At 39.3% G+C, this 14,739-nt stretch overlaps 1 protein-coding gene across 4 annotated transcripts in view; it reads right to left on the minus strand.

Annotated features, from left to right (window-relative positions):
- The window catches only part of LOC130920228 (nucleosome-remodeling factor subunit BPTF-like), a 100,451-nt gene that overhangs the window by 56,109 nt on the left and 29,603 nt on the right, over positions 1-14,739 (minus strand). For all 4 annotated transcript variants that reach the window (XM_057843275.1, XM_057843274.1, XM_057843272.1 and 1 more), the window contains exon 2: positions 6,288-7,110. In XM_057843275.1, the coding sequence (XP_057699258.1) occupies positions 6,288-7,110 (823 nt within the window). The remainder of the gene's footprint in view (positions 1-6,287; positions 7,111-14,739) is intronic.

Here is a 14,739-nt window from a genome sequence, read left to right on the forward strand (position 1 = left end):
ATTAGCATATTGTGATAAAGTTCATTATTTTCTGGAATGTACTGATAAACATTAGACTTTAATATATTTTAGATTCATTACACACAACTGAAGTAGTTCAAGCCTTTTATTGTTTTAATATGATTTTGGCAAAAAAGTCAAGAAAAACCAAAAATCCCTATCTAAAAAAATTTGCATATTTCATCCGAGCAATACAAAAAAAGTGTTTTTTAATACAAAAAAACGTTACCCTTCAATTAATTATATCAGCTATGCACTCAAAACTTGGTCGGGAATCCTTATGCAGAAATGACCGCTTCAATGCGGCGTGGCATGGAGGCAATCAGCCTGTGGCACTGCTGAGGTGTTATGGAGGCCCAGGATGCTTCGATAGCGGCCTTAAGCTCATCCGAAGTGTTGGGTCTTGTGTCTCTCAACTTCCTTTTCACAATATCCCACAGATTCTCTATGGGGTTCAGGTCAGGAGAGTTGGCAGTCCAACTGAGCACAATAATGCCATGGTCAGTAAACCATCCACCAGTGGTTTTGGCACTGTGAGCAGGTGCCAGGTCGTGCTGAAAAATGAAATCTTCATCTCCATCAAGCTTTTCAGCAGATGGAAGCATGAAGTGCTCCAAAATCTCCCGATAGCTAGCTGCATTGACCCTGCCCTTGATAAAACACGGGAGACCAACACCAGCAGCTGGCATGGCACCCCAGACCATCACTGACTGTGAGTACTTGACACTGGACTTAAGGCATTTTGGTATTTCCTTCTCCCCAATCTTCCTTCAAACTCTGGCACCTTGATTTCCAAATGACATGCAAAATTTGCTTTCATCTGAAAAAAGTACTTTGGACCACTGAGCAACAGTCCAGTGCTGCTTCTCTGTAGCCCAGGTCAGGCGCTTCTGCCATTTCCAGCACACGCCTGTGCACGGTAGCTCTGGATGTTTCTACTCCAGACTCAGTTCACCGTTTCTTCAGGTCCCCCAAGGTCTGAAATCGGCCCTTCTCCACAATCTTTCTCAGGGTGCGGTCCCCTCTTCTGATTGTGCAGCGTTTCCTGACGCACTTTTTCCTTCCCACAGACTTTCCACTGGGGTGCCTTGATACAGCACTCTGGGAACAGCCTATTCACTCAGAAATTTCTTTCTGTGTCTGTGCCTCTTGCTTCAGGGTGTCAATGATGGCCTTCTGGACAGCAGTCAGGTCGGCAGTCTTGCCCATGAATGCGGTTTTGAGTATGGAACCAGGCTGGGAGTTTTTAAAAGCCTCAGGAATCTTTCGCAGGGATTTTGAGTGAATTTGTTGATTCAGATGATCAGGTTAGTAGCTTCTTTAGAGTTCCTTTTAATGATATGCTCATTTTTTGAGATAGAGATTTTTGTTTTTTCTTGACTCTTTTGCCAAAATCATCAATACTAAAACAATAAAAGGCTTGAACGACTTCAGTTGTGTGTAATGAAACTAAAATATATTAAAGTCTAATATTTATCAGTACATTACAGAAAATAATGAACTTTATCACAATATGCTAATTTTTTGAGAAGGAATAGTAGTTCTCTTTACATGTTCTAACGCCACCGTCGTCTGTCATTTCACATCTAGTTCTACATAGATGTTATATCTACCGTAGCCGTGTGTGGCTGTATGTTTGTAGCAACTAGGCGTTGTTTGTAGCAGCTGTTGGCCGCAGTCAGGTATTATTGTTTTATTATCTAGCGGCATGAGTTGAACATGATATTTAGTCTTGGTCTGTTCCTCATTGTGTCCCGAAGACCGCGCTGACTGAGTTTTACCCCTGCTTTACCTGGTATAATTCAATAATCGGAATTTGGATGTTTGTTAATTGTTCTCGAATCTTCCACGGCCGAATCACGAATAATCCAAGAATCGGAAATTTCGCACGCCTCTAGAAATAAGGAATATCTGAGCATTTTGGAACCAGAAAGTTCTAGCAAACGCTCGACTCTTGACTGAACTGCGCTTCTTTCTGCACACTCGCATACAGAACCCTGCTGAAGCAGGAATGTCAATTGAGTGAATATTGTATTTTTGCATAATTGCGAAACAATGATGCTTGGTGTCATTGAAGAACGATTGTAGCCCGTGCCTCTGCGATGTGTCAGGGTCACCACAAGCATTGCCAACGACCACAAGCTTCCATCGACACATTCACTTCACATATCGCCAACCAGAGCAAGGAATTGATATTTAAATATTGAATATTCAAATTGGATCCAGCCAGCTACATTAACAGGAGTTGAAATTTTGAAAAAGGGCAGAGAAAAGGACAAACGAAAACAGCTTGGAAAATTACATTCTGGGCTTTTTAAACGCAATTGTCATGCAAACCTAGTAAAATGGCATTTATAGTTATAGAAAAAAGAATGTTTAAGAATAACACAATTTAGTGCCACTTTAAAAAACTAGCAGCAGAATGATAAGAATCCTCAACCCTCCCAAAAAAGTCTGCCATGACATCAGTAAACCTATGGATCTTAACCTCTACTTACAAGAGCTGAGATATTATGCAATATCCATCTCAAAAGTACAGTAAATACTCCAGATAACGGCAACTCCTTTCCACAATCTTTTCTTCCCGAATGAAGCCTTTTTTCACACTAGTAATTTCAATTCTTTACACACTTTGTGGCTGCGCACAAATAAAACCAATTTTTCTTTTGGAAGCCACTTTGCCGAGGTGCTCCAAGCAGAGGAAAAGTGCGAGGACTCGAAAAGAGAATGAAGTGATGCTAAAACATTGAGCCACAGGGCCTGTTAAATCATGTACTGCTCAGGTGATCCATACCGAATGATTTATAAAGCGGGCCCTTGGCTGCAACAGACACACTATCTGTGTCTGTTTATTGTCAAGATGCTATCACCTAAGTAGACGGATGAACAAGGATCTATATTTAAAACAGAACTGTATCCACGATTATACAGTGTGTAGTGAGTCCACAGTTACTTTGCATTTGAAAAAAAGGCAATTATTCAAGCCTTCTAGAGAAAATAGGGCATTAAGGAAACAAGACATCTGCGCATAAATTGAAAGTGACTCCAGTAACACCGCATACACAAAAATCTCCATAGCAAATCAAAATATTTGCAACTAATGCATGTTGACTTGACACATATATAACTACGACTGGAGTAGAACAGAGTAGTAGGAGTAGAGAAAAAAATACTGACAACAGCATCATATTGCGATTTGCTAGCATAATAGCATGATTGCCAAGTCAATTTTGGACAAAAACAAAACAAAAAACCTAACCCCTCTGGTTTGATTGAACTTTTCCAGTGACTGCAAATTCTACAAATATATATATAATATATATAGGCAGTGGTACCTCTACATACAAAGTTAATTCGTTCCAGGACCTTGTTTGAAAGTCGAAATGGTCGTATGTCGAGCAGGGTTTTCCAGAAAAAACACATTTTAATTCAAATAATGCGTTCCACAGCCCAAAAACCCTACACTAAATGCTTAATAAATGCTGCTGGTACTATTGAAAACAGCAATTACAAAGAGCAAAACAAATACATTATGAATGAAAATATGAATAATAATAGTAATAATAATAATACCTGTAATAATGTAACGAATCGGGTTGTGACGTTGCAAATGTGTTTTGCGTAGTGTACCTGAATGCACCGCATGTCTGACACAACAGAGAGAGACAACTTTTTACTGACTTAGCTGCGGCGGAAGTAGGCGTGTTGTGCGAGTTTGGAAATAAATGATAAAAAACCTGACGAAGCTGGCGATTTTTTGGGAGATGTTAGAATCATAATAACTGTCACCTTAACTCACTTGCTTCCCAAAAACATATAAATACGTTCGATTTTAAATTGCTTCAGTGTCCCAAAGATGTATTTATACGTCTGCTACGTTTTTGTTTTTTTTTTAACAAGAGACATCTCTAGGTTCTGATTCAACTTAGCTCCAAAGCACAAAGCTGAAAATCCATTTTAAAGCAATAAAACTGGCCACTGGAGGGCAGTAGCACATTTCGTAAGACCCCCGACCCTATTCAACGGAACGAACGGCCAGCCGCACGGCCGGGGCACCGGCGGAAGACGACCAAATAGACGTCCAGGATGCCAGGTGGCGGACGACGTAGCAGAACAACCGGGAGGATGCCCGGGATGCCAGGCGCTGGACGACCGAGCAGAACGACCAGGACCACCAGTGCCGCGGACGATGCAGTTGAGTCCGTGCTGGAAAGACTAAAAAAAATCCATCTTTATGAGACAGGCGGCGATGAGGGAAAAGTTTAACCGGCCACAACAGAGTCATCACTCAGTTATGTGTAAATAAATTGTTACTTTGCTATCAAAAGCTCTATTTGTCTTGTTGTTTATGTTATTTTGTAAAAGGAAAGCATTATTCAGATGTTTGGGAAGTAACTAAAGCAAAAAATAGCTGTATTAAAGTCAAAGTTATGTTTGAAATGTATGCTTTCACAAAAGGCTCAATTTCTGTTTTTTCATCAGAAAATGGAAAATTGCTGAAACTAAGCTACTTTCAAATGCTGATTTCTAAAGAATGAAAAAAGATATGAACTTTTTTTTCCTGCTGAAAGAAGAGAGTCTAATCTTTCTTTTGGTGGGTTCCATGTTTATATAGCAATAGAACAGAATTTACTGTGGGCCTTGCAAAATCAGCCATAATCCAGTAAAACGGCCAGGAACGAAGGGGGTTGCACTGGTGAAAATGGCTGGGAGTGTCTGAGTTAACTTATGAAGACTGGCGAAAAGAGTTCGGAGGAGGACCGTCGAGATCGTAGACATTCTACGGCCGTATTGTCGAGCCAGTTGACAGACGCGCACACCATGCTCATATCTTTCTATCATTTCCATCTTCATTTCAACGGGAATGTCACATTCAGCTGCTTGTCAATAATCTCATTTCAGAGTGTGGGCGGCGTTTCCCCGGACACAGGTGCTTCCAATGCGCATCAGCAGCGTATTTAAATGCAGGTAACCCAAGAAAGGGTGCAGAGATATTAACTTGCTGATCGCCATTCGACACGAGTACTTTCGAGGCTCATTGTATTTGTTAGCTTGTTCTTCAGCTGTTTTTTGGTGTGATTCTTCTACACGATCAAGGTGCGCATAGCACGGACAGCGAGAAGCCCCCAGCAATTAAAGCAACTTCTCACATAATATCGCAAAACCATGAATTGTTAATGCAGTTTGTTGCCCATAGTTTTTGATTCTTAACTCATTTGCTCCCAAAAAAGTATAAATACGTTGTATTTTTAATTGTTTCAGTGTCTCAAAAACGTATTAATGCGTCTTTTACATTTTTTTTTCCAAAAGAGACATCTTTGGGTTCTGATTCAATTTAGCTCTAAAGCGCAAAGCTGAAAATCCATTTTAAAGCAATAAAACTGGCTACTGGAGGGCAGTAGCGCATTTGGTATGACCCACAACCCGATTCAACGGCAACGAACGGCCAAGCCACGCGGCTGGGGCGCCGGCAGAAGACGACTGAATGGATGCCAGGCGGCGGACGACCGAGCAGAACAACCGGGACCACTAGTGCAGTGGACGATGCCTTTTAATCCATGCTGCTTGCGAGCAGAGCCCCCAGAGACTCAAAAAAATTCATCTTTATGAGACAGGCGGCGATGAGGGGAAAGTTTAACCGGCTGTCGCGGCCGGAACAGCGTCATCAGCGTCATCTTTCAGTTAGTTATGTGTAAATAAATTGTTACTTTGCTATATAGCTCTATTTGTCTTATTGTTTATCTTATTTTGTAAAAGGAAAACATTCAGATGTTTGGGATTTAACTAAAGCAAAAAATAGCTGTGTTAAAGTCAAAGTTATGTTTGAAATGTATGCTTTCACAAAAAGCTCAATTTCTCCGTTTTTTTCATCAGAAATTGGAAAATTGCTCTATCTAAGCTATGTTCTAATGCTGATTTCTAAAGAATGGAAAAAGATATGAACTAACTTTTTTTCTGCTGAAAGAAGAGAGTAATCTTTGTTTTGGTGGGTTCCATGTTTATATAGCAGTAGAACAGAATTTTCTGTGGGCCTTGCAAAATTAGTCAAAATCCTGTAAAACGGCCAGGAGCGAAGGGCCTTGCTCCGGTGAAAATGGCTAGGAGTGAATGAGTTATGGAATTCATAGATTTGTTGTTAAAGCCCTAATGAAATGTGAAAAGTGGAAAAGAAATGCTGGATTCATTAAACTTTCCTCATTCTTCAGACAGATTAAAATCGATTTGTTTCTTCTAATTCTGAAAAGAAACCCTATTTGACACAGTCAAGGGAAACATAGCTGACTCACACGACAACGCGACGGTTCAGGAACCAGTATTTTCGACTGTGTCGGTCATATCCGACTGGCAGCTGCCGAAGGAAGGGTCTGGTCTTCTGTATTTCGGGGATGCAGTCTGCCACTCCTGGCACTTTGTGCGCGACACACACCTCACACTGCCACTCGTCCTCCGGCACTTCCTGCAGTGGCGGCTTCACACACTCGAGATGGTAAACGGCTGCACAGGTCTCGCAGCACAGCAGGTCGCCCAGGCGATGGCACACCCGGCAATGGTCATCATAAGCTACAACACCTTCTGACATGAGCTCCTCCCTGGCTATGTTAGTCGCAAGAAACTGGTCCACTAGAAACTGAAGAACTTTAATTTTGCTCTCCAAGGGTTCAAACGGGTAATCCTCTCCTTCTTGGAACGGGAGAATGTGTCGATATTCCGGGTCACTTTCACAGTATGCCCGTAAGACCTCAGGCCACGTCATACCGTCCACAAAATAAAGTGTGGAATTGACAGAATCCTTCACATCGGCTGGCCCGAACGTAGTGTTCGAAGTGTCCTCCTCTCTAAGTATAGCCTTGAGAAGGGAGATATGAGTCTCTGCCAGGAGCGTGCACTGCTCCTGGCTGGCAACCGCTGCGCAGAAATCCTCAAAACGGAAAGGAGAAAGCCGAAGCACTGTGCCAAAGTTGCGGAGAACCTCGTACACAGCAGACACGTTGAGTAGCTGTGAGGTAGGAACCAGAAGATCCTCCGAGGACTTGGGAAGCTCCAAGGGTGGAATGTCTTGTGCCTCGAAAGCAGGAGACTGCGGTTGCACCACTCGACTCCTTCGTCGACCTGACGGTGAGATCGGAACATAGTCAGGAATGAGAGCAAGAAATACTTGGTCTTAGATGACAACTTTATACTTCATCCCATTTTTCTTGTTGGGAACTGTTCTTAAGTTGACATTTTATTAGAGCACATCTACTTTTAGAACTTCTAACCAGAAGAACTATGATTGCAAGTTATACTCAGTGTCCTTCTGTTAAAAATCTGTTAAACTTACATTTTGCAATCTTTGTTGTACGTGTTTTTGCCAATGAATTTTTTTGTTATTACAGAATTCAACGAGCCAGACACAACTGTATGTCGTATCCTGACAAGTGTTACAAAATCCATGACAAAAGTGTGAGAATGTTGACTTTCACTTTGTATGATAAAGTTGTGTTTAGTAGTTTTTGTCCATGCATTATGTGACATAAAAATTTGTTCTTTTATCAGTCATGTGAATAGAAGGGGTGGAAACAACTGGGTACCTCACGATAAGATACGTTTTGCGAAACAGGGGTAACAAGATTATCTCACGATACTGCGATACAAGTTATTGATACATGGGTCAGGAAATCAATCTACGGTATTTGAAAAAGATTTAGAAAAACTTTTTTTTCCTAAAAAGAAAAATAATGTTTATTTTTTTTGTACTTTTGAGGACAATCTGTCAAAAACTCCCTCAAAGACTATGGAGGATATTTCTATGAAATATTTCAGTAAATAAATACAGTAGTACTATATTGCAGAATTCTTGTAAATAAATGGTTATCTTACTTAACATTGACACGTTTGTGGTGCAAATTTCAGTAGCAACCCAACCCTTATTTTACAGAGACAATTTTTCTAATTGAAACCACTCTAGACGTGAGCATACGAGCAATAACCCTTTGGGAACCAACTATCGCTAAATTTCATCATATTGATACTATAGAACAGCATTGTCACACCAATAGCGAAAAATATTCCTGTCCAAAACTGAATATACATTTTGTGCCATTTTGTCAGCGGACAAAATTTGTTTGTAAATGTCAGACATTTGGGCAAAACTGAAATTACTACATGACATTCAACCCCATGGTAACAAATCAGCTCTAGAAAACCTACACAAGTACGGGGAAAACATGCAAAACTCCACACAGGAATGTCAGAGTCGAGTTTAAAACCCTGAATTCCAGAAGGGAGAAGCAGATGACGCTCTCACCACTTATCCACCCGAGTGGAAAAAAAACAAAATATATATATGGATAAGCCTGTCGCAATATGCAATAATTCCATTTATCGCACAATAAATAAAAATGAAAGCGGTAATTTTTCCGCTGCGATTTATCGCCTCGCGTGCACGTGAGTGCGCACGAGGGGAAAAGTTTTCATTTGCCTAAATGCTTAAGTTATTAAGTGCAATTTTATTTTTTTCTTGAAAACACATACAGTGCCTTGCAAAAGTATTCGGCCCCCTTGAATCTTGCAACCTTTCGCCACATTTCACGCTTCAAACATAAAGATATGAAATTTAATTTTTTTGTCAAGAATCAACAACAAGTGGGACACAATCGTGAAGTGGAACAACATTTATTGGATAATTTAAACTTTTTTAACAAATAAAAAATTGAAAAGTGGGGCGTGCAATATTATTCGGCCCCTTTACTTTCAGTGCAGCAAACTCACTCCAGAAGTTCAGTGAGGATCTTTGAATGATCCAATGTTGTCCTAAATGACCGATGATTATAAATAGAATCCACCTGTGTGTAATCAAGTCTCCGTATAAATGCACCTGCTCTGTGATAGTCTCAGGGTTCTGTTTAAAGTGCAGAGAGCATTATGAAAACCAAGGAACACAACAGGCAGGTCCGAGATACTGTTGTGGAGAAGTTTAAAGCCGGATTTGGATACAAAAAGATTTCCCAAGCTTTAAACATCTCAAGGAGCACTGTGCAAGCCATCATATTGAAATGGAAGGAGCATCAGACCACTGCAAATCTACCAAGACCCGGCCGTCCTTCCAAACTTTCTTCTCAAACAAGGAGAAAACTGATCAGAGATGCAGCCAAGAGGCCCATGATCACTCTGGATGAACTGCAGAGATCTACAGCTGAGGTGGGAGAGTCTGTCCATAGGACAACAATCAGTCGTACACTGCACAAATCTGGCCTTTATGGAAGAGTGGCAAGAAGAAAGCCATTTCTCAAAGATATCCATAAAAAGTCTCGTTTAAAGTTTGCCACAATCCACCTTGGAGACACACCAAACATGTGGAAGAAGGTGCTCTGGTCAGATGAAACCAAAATTGAACTTTTTGGCCACAATGCAAAACGATATGTTTGGCGTAAAAGCAACACAGCTCATCACCCTGAACACACCATCCCCACTGTCAAACATGGTGGTGGCAGCATCATGGTTTGGGCCTGCTTTTCTTCAGCAGGGACAGGGAAGATGGTTAAAATTGACGGGAAGATGGATGCAGCCAAATACAGGAACATTCTGGAAGAAAACCTGTTGGTATCTGCACAAGACCTGAGACTGGGACGGAGATTTATCTTCCAACAGGACAATGATCCAAAACATAAAGCCAAATCTACAATGGAATGGTTCAAAAATAAACGTATCCAGGTGTTAGAATGGCCAAGTCAAAGTCCAGACCTGAATCCAATCGAGAATCTGTGGAAAGAGCTGAAGACTGCTGTTCACAAACACTCTCCATCCAACCTCACTGAGCTCGAGCTGTTTTGCAAGGAAGAATGGGCAAGAATGTCAGTCTCTCGATGTGCAAAACTGATAGAAACATACCCCAAGCAACTTGCAGCTGTAACTGGAGCAAAAGGTGGCGCTACAAAGTATTAACGCAAGGGGGCCGAATAATATTGCACGCCCCACTTTTCAGTTTTTTATTTGTTAAAAAAGTTTAAATTATCCAATAAATTTTGTTCGACTTCACGACTGTGTCCCACTTGTTGTTGATTCTTGACAAAAAATTAAAATTTTATATCTTTATGTTTGAAGCCTGAAATGTGGCGAAAGGTTGCAAGGTTCAAGGGGGCTGAATACTTTTGCAAGGCACTGTATTATTTATTCTGTGTTTCTGTGCGGTGGTAATATTGTTGTCTTTTACTTAAGAGGCATGGTCTATTGTTTTTATTTGTGATTTCTTAAAAAGTATTTTTGAAGTTAAGAGTAAACATTTATCACATTTAAATGGGTGTAGTTGATCTATTAATGTATACTGTATTGTCACTGTTATTGTAAATTGGTTTTTAAAAAATGGGAGGGGTGCAATAATATCGTATATCGCAATAATTTATGAGATAAATTATCACACAATAACATTTGTTATCGCGACAGGCCTACATATCGGTCATTCCAGAGTTGTAAGACAATTGTGCTTCAAAATAGATGAAAAATAAACCTTCACATTTTTGATTTCCCGCTACATACCCATCAATAATAGGTAATAAACTGTCAAAGGTTTGACTTTTGACTATCTCAGCTTACAAATCTATGGTATTTATATTTTTTATTTGGTGTATATAGTACAATACTAAAGCAACACGGTTGCAAATCTGCACTGTTAGCTTTCTCTCAAGAGTAAAAGCGAACCGTTACCAAGAGGACAAACTTACTAATGTAAGTCAAGAAAAAAAGTAATTGTCTTATTCGGATTGTATACCTAACAAGGGTTCATGCGGTAGCATGAAACATTCATTAAAGGCTTACTCTTCTCCTATTTTATAAAAAAATATATATAAATAGAAAAAAGGACATCTTTTCTCTACTCATTGGAGAACTGTCTGATGTCAAATCCAGTATGTCTTGTTGATGACAGATTTCTTCTACTAGGCTACAGAGGTTATCGTAACAGGGTAACAATTACCATTTGAAATATCATGTTTATTAGAACAAATGTTAGCGGTACGGTCGATAACTGGTTAGCACGACACCTCACAGTTCTGATATCAAGGGTTTGATCTAGAGGTGCACGATAATAGGAATTATGACGTCATCCCAATAAATCCGATAACATTATTTATCGGCCCGATAATATATAATATTTTCGGCACGGTGTCGGTGGATTGGGATGTGTGCGTTTGTTTCCACTCCTATTTTGCGAGTATGCAAAGTCTTGTTACTGTTCTCGAGGCCGTACTTTTCCATCACTGAGTGATAAACCTTACTATGGCAATTAGCAAATGTTTGTATTTTACAGTTTATAAGTTCAATGCTCATTTTTCAGGGGAACACATCGTCAATGATATTGACTGATTGACTGAAATCATATTTATTTGAAAAAATAAATATGGGCACTTTTGGGCAAGTCAAAACGCTTCTTGTCTTTGTTTTGTTCATTATAATAATGTTCATGTCATCATGAAAATTCTGATTAGGTCAAAGGCAAATCTATGCTGAATCCACCACTAGTATTTTTGACCTACAGATGCTCAAAAACTCAGGTGAATATAGATTTTAAAATTCTCTATATATTATCGGTTATTGTATCGGTATCGGCCTTGAGGAGCAGAAAGTTATCGACCTCGGTATCGGTTTCAAAAAATGGATATCGTGCATCCCTAGTTTGATCCCTACTCCGGCCTCCCTGTATGGAGTTTCCATGTTCTCCCCGTGCCTGAGTGGGTTTTCTCCCGGTATGTGTCGGTGAATGGTTGTTTGTCTGCTGTTCCCTGATCTTGGCTGGCAACCAACTAAAGGTGTACCCCACCTACTGCTCATAATTAGCTTGGATAGGCTGCAGCATCCCCGCGGCTCTCGAGAGGATAAGTGGAAGATGAATGAATATATAAAACAAATGTAAAATTAGTTACATTGCGTTTTAAGTGGGACAAGAGAAAAAAGATATTTTATTAGGTACTCCAGACTTATTTTTAAAGTTTTCAATCGTTCTTTTTTTTTTTTTTTTTTTTTTTTTTTTAAGTGGGTTTTCGGACCAGTAAATTTACTTTCAAGCATGTTTTACTCTTTTCTATGTGGATTGTGTAAAATGTGATGGGTGGGATGTAAAACTTTGGAATGACCATGGACATTTTTGTTTGTTTTTGCTTATGAGTGTTACGCTGTCTTGAACATGTGCTACAACATTAAATACAGTGGTACATCGACATACGATCGCTTTGACACATGATCTTTCGACATCCGACGTAAAATTTGACTCGCCATTTGTTTCTACATCCGACGACATGCTCGAAATAGGACGATGTAAGACAGCGCTGCAGTTTCTTTGTTTTCCCGCAAGACAGACGCATGGCAGATTTTCTTGTGAGAGAAATCCACAAGGGTTCCAAGAATGTTAGTGCAGGTGGTGAAAAAAAAGTAAAAAGATGAGGCTTACCAATGAAATGGAAGCAGGTGGTGAAAAAAAAGTAAAAAGATGAGGCTTACCAATGAAATGGAAGCTGGAAAAGATAGAAAATATGCGTGTGGTGCCCGCATCCGTGAACTAGCTCGAGAATACGGCTGTAGAATGTCTACGATCTCGACGGTCCTCCTCCGAACTCCGTTCGCCAGTCTTTGTAGGTTAAGGTGACAATTTTAATTGTGGTAACGTCGCCAAAAAAAAAATCAGCAAAGCTGACTTTTAGTGGTCCCTAAATGTCGGCCAATCACATAACTCTAAAACCCTACCACTCTCGTCATGCTTTCCACTTCCAATTTTTATTTTTATTTTTTTAGGTTCGTGTGAGCTTTTACGTAATTTTACATCGCCAGCTCTGTCAGATTTGGAATCGTTAATTCAGAACTTGTGCAACACAACATGCCTACTGTCCACCGCAGCTGAACAAAGTTAAAAGTCCCTCTCTCACTAGGAGTGTGACAATTATCTCGATACAGTGATATATCGCGATATTTTGCAACCCAATCGGTTATCGATATGCTCCCGCCAAGTATCGATACTTTTATTTGACATATTGGCCATAAAATGGAGTATGGATGCTGTAAACTGCTCAATGTTTCTTGAGCAATTCCTTGGCGGCCCACTGGGGGCGCTCAAGAGTAGCAGTGAAGGTAAAGTGCGCACAAGTTGTCTAGAGAAGAACAGAGGAAGCTCCATGTGGGTTGAAAAAAACAAAAAAGCTCTGCGAGAACAGTGGAGGAAAAAGTGAGAAAAATATTGCTACAAATCACACATGGAGACACACTTTAGATTTTACACCAACAAGAAAGGAAGTAAGGTGAACAAGGACCTTGCTGTATGCAAGAATTGTCTAACAAAAATAAGGTTCACTGGCAGCTGGTGACGAAGTGGACACCAGATTTTTTCGCTGCTTCACTTTCATCACTAAAGGTAAGAACATTTTTCAATGTAATCGATTTTTAATTTACATGTATGAATGATATAAAATAAACCAGGACCCTAAACCCCTGAAAATGAATATCGAACAATCCTACATGAATTCACTGATTTATTTGATATTACTTGAGAACCACTTTCCATCTAGTTTACTACACAAACTGTTATTACCGCCATTTTGATACAATAAGCTATAAAAATGGTTTCAATAGCTTCCAATATATATAAGGTGATGTGCATGATAATTAATGGAGCCTACATATTAAAAATAGGTAATTATTGCATTTTTAATTTCTATATATTCAATTCATATTTTTTTTTATTCACTCAATACTTCCAACACAAAAAAAAAAATCTGGATTTCAACTCAAAAGCTATTAAGTAGCTAATATTTTTTGTTTTATTTTGTTGTTTTTAAGGTGAGGAAGAATGTGACTGACCGAGTTCGACTTCTCAAATGCTGAAGCAGATGGTGGAAGTGCTAAAACCAATGCTTTTGGCAACAAAGGTCATATACGAAGAAAAGACCCACCAATTTTATCATTGCCCCACTCCAAGCTCAACTGCTGACTGACACCTACAGCACTGTTAATAAAAAAAGATTTAAAACTTTAAAGAAATTAAGGGTGCCATTCATCATGATCTCTCCAAGAGATATCAGTGGTTGTGGTTTGTTTCCTCTATATGTGCAGGTACACAATTTGCAGTAGATTTATATTTTACATTTACATTAGACATTATTTATACATTATACATTTACATTATATTATATATATATATATACATATATATATATTTTTTTTACATCACATTTTACATTTATATTTTTACATCAATGTTGCACAGAAAAACTAAAGAGTATTTTTTTCTATTTTGAAATATCTTCTCTTTTCGTTTCAACAGTTGTATCATAGAATATAATGTATCAAATTTCTGACCTATATATCGATAATCGTTATCGTGAGCCTTGTATCGCTAATCGTATCGTATCGTGAGGTGCCCTGAGGTTCCCACTCCTCTCTCACTCTGTCAAGTCAGCCACGCAGGTTCAGGGACACCACGCCACATTAGAACCCGATTTTTTACATGATTACAGGTATCGTAATTACTATTATTATTAGTGCTGCAACGATTAATCGATTAACTCGAGTATTCGATTAGAAAAAAATATTCGAACTAAATTTTGTTGCTTCGAGTATTTGTTTAAAGTGGCATTGTAATGGTTGATTTTAAAAGTGTTTGCATTTAATTTTACTGATGAGGGTGGATACAATGCCCTCTGGTCTGCCTCTTTTCACATGGCTGACTCCAACTGCTCCCTGTTAAGACCAACATAAGCTTAGTTTTTGTTTGAGCGA

Source organism: Corythoichthys intestinalis, chromosome 8, assembly GCF_030265065.1.
Source record: "Corythoichthys intestinalis isolate RoL2023-P3 chromosome 8, ASM3026506v1, whole genome shotgun sequence".
NCBI classification, from domain to species: domain Eukaryota; kingdom Metazoa; phylum Chordata; class Actinopteri; order Syngnathiformes; family Syngnathidae; genus Corythoichthys; species Corythoichthys intestinalis.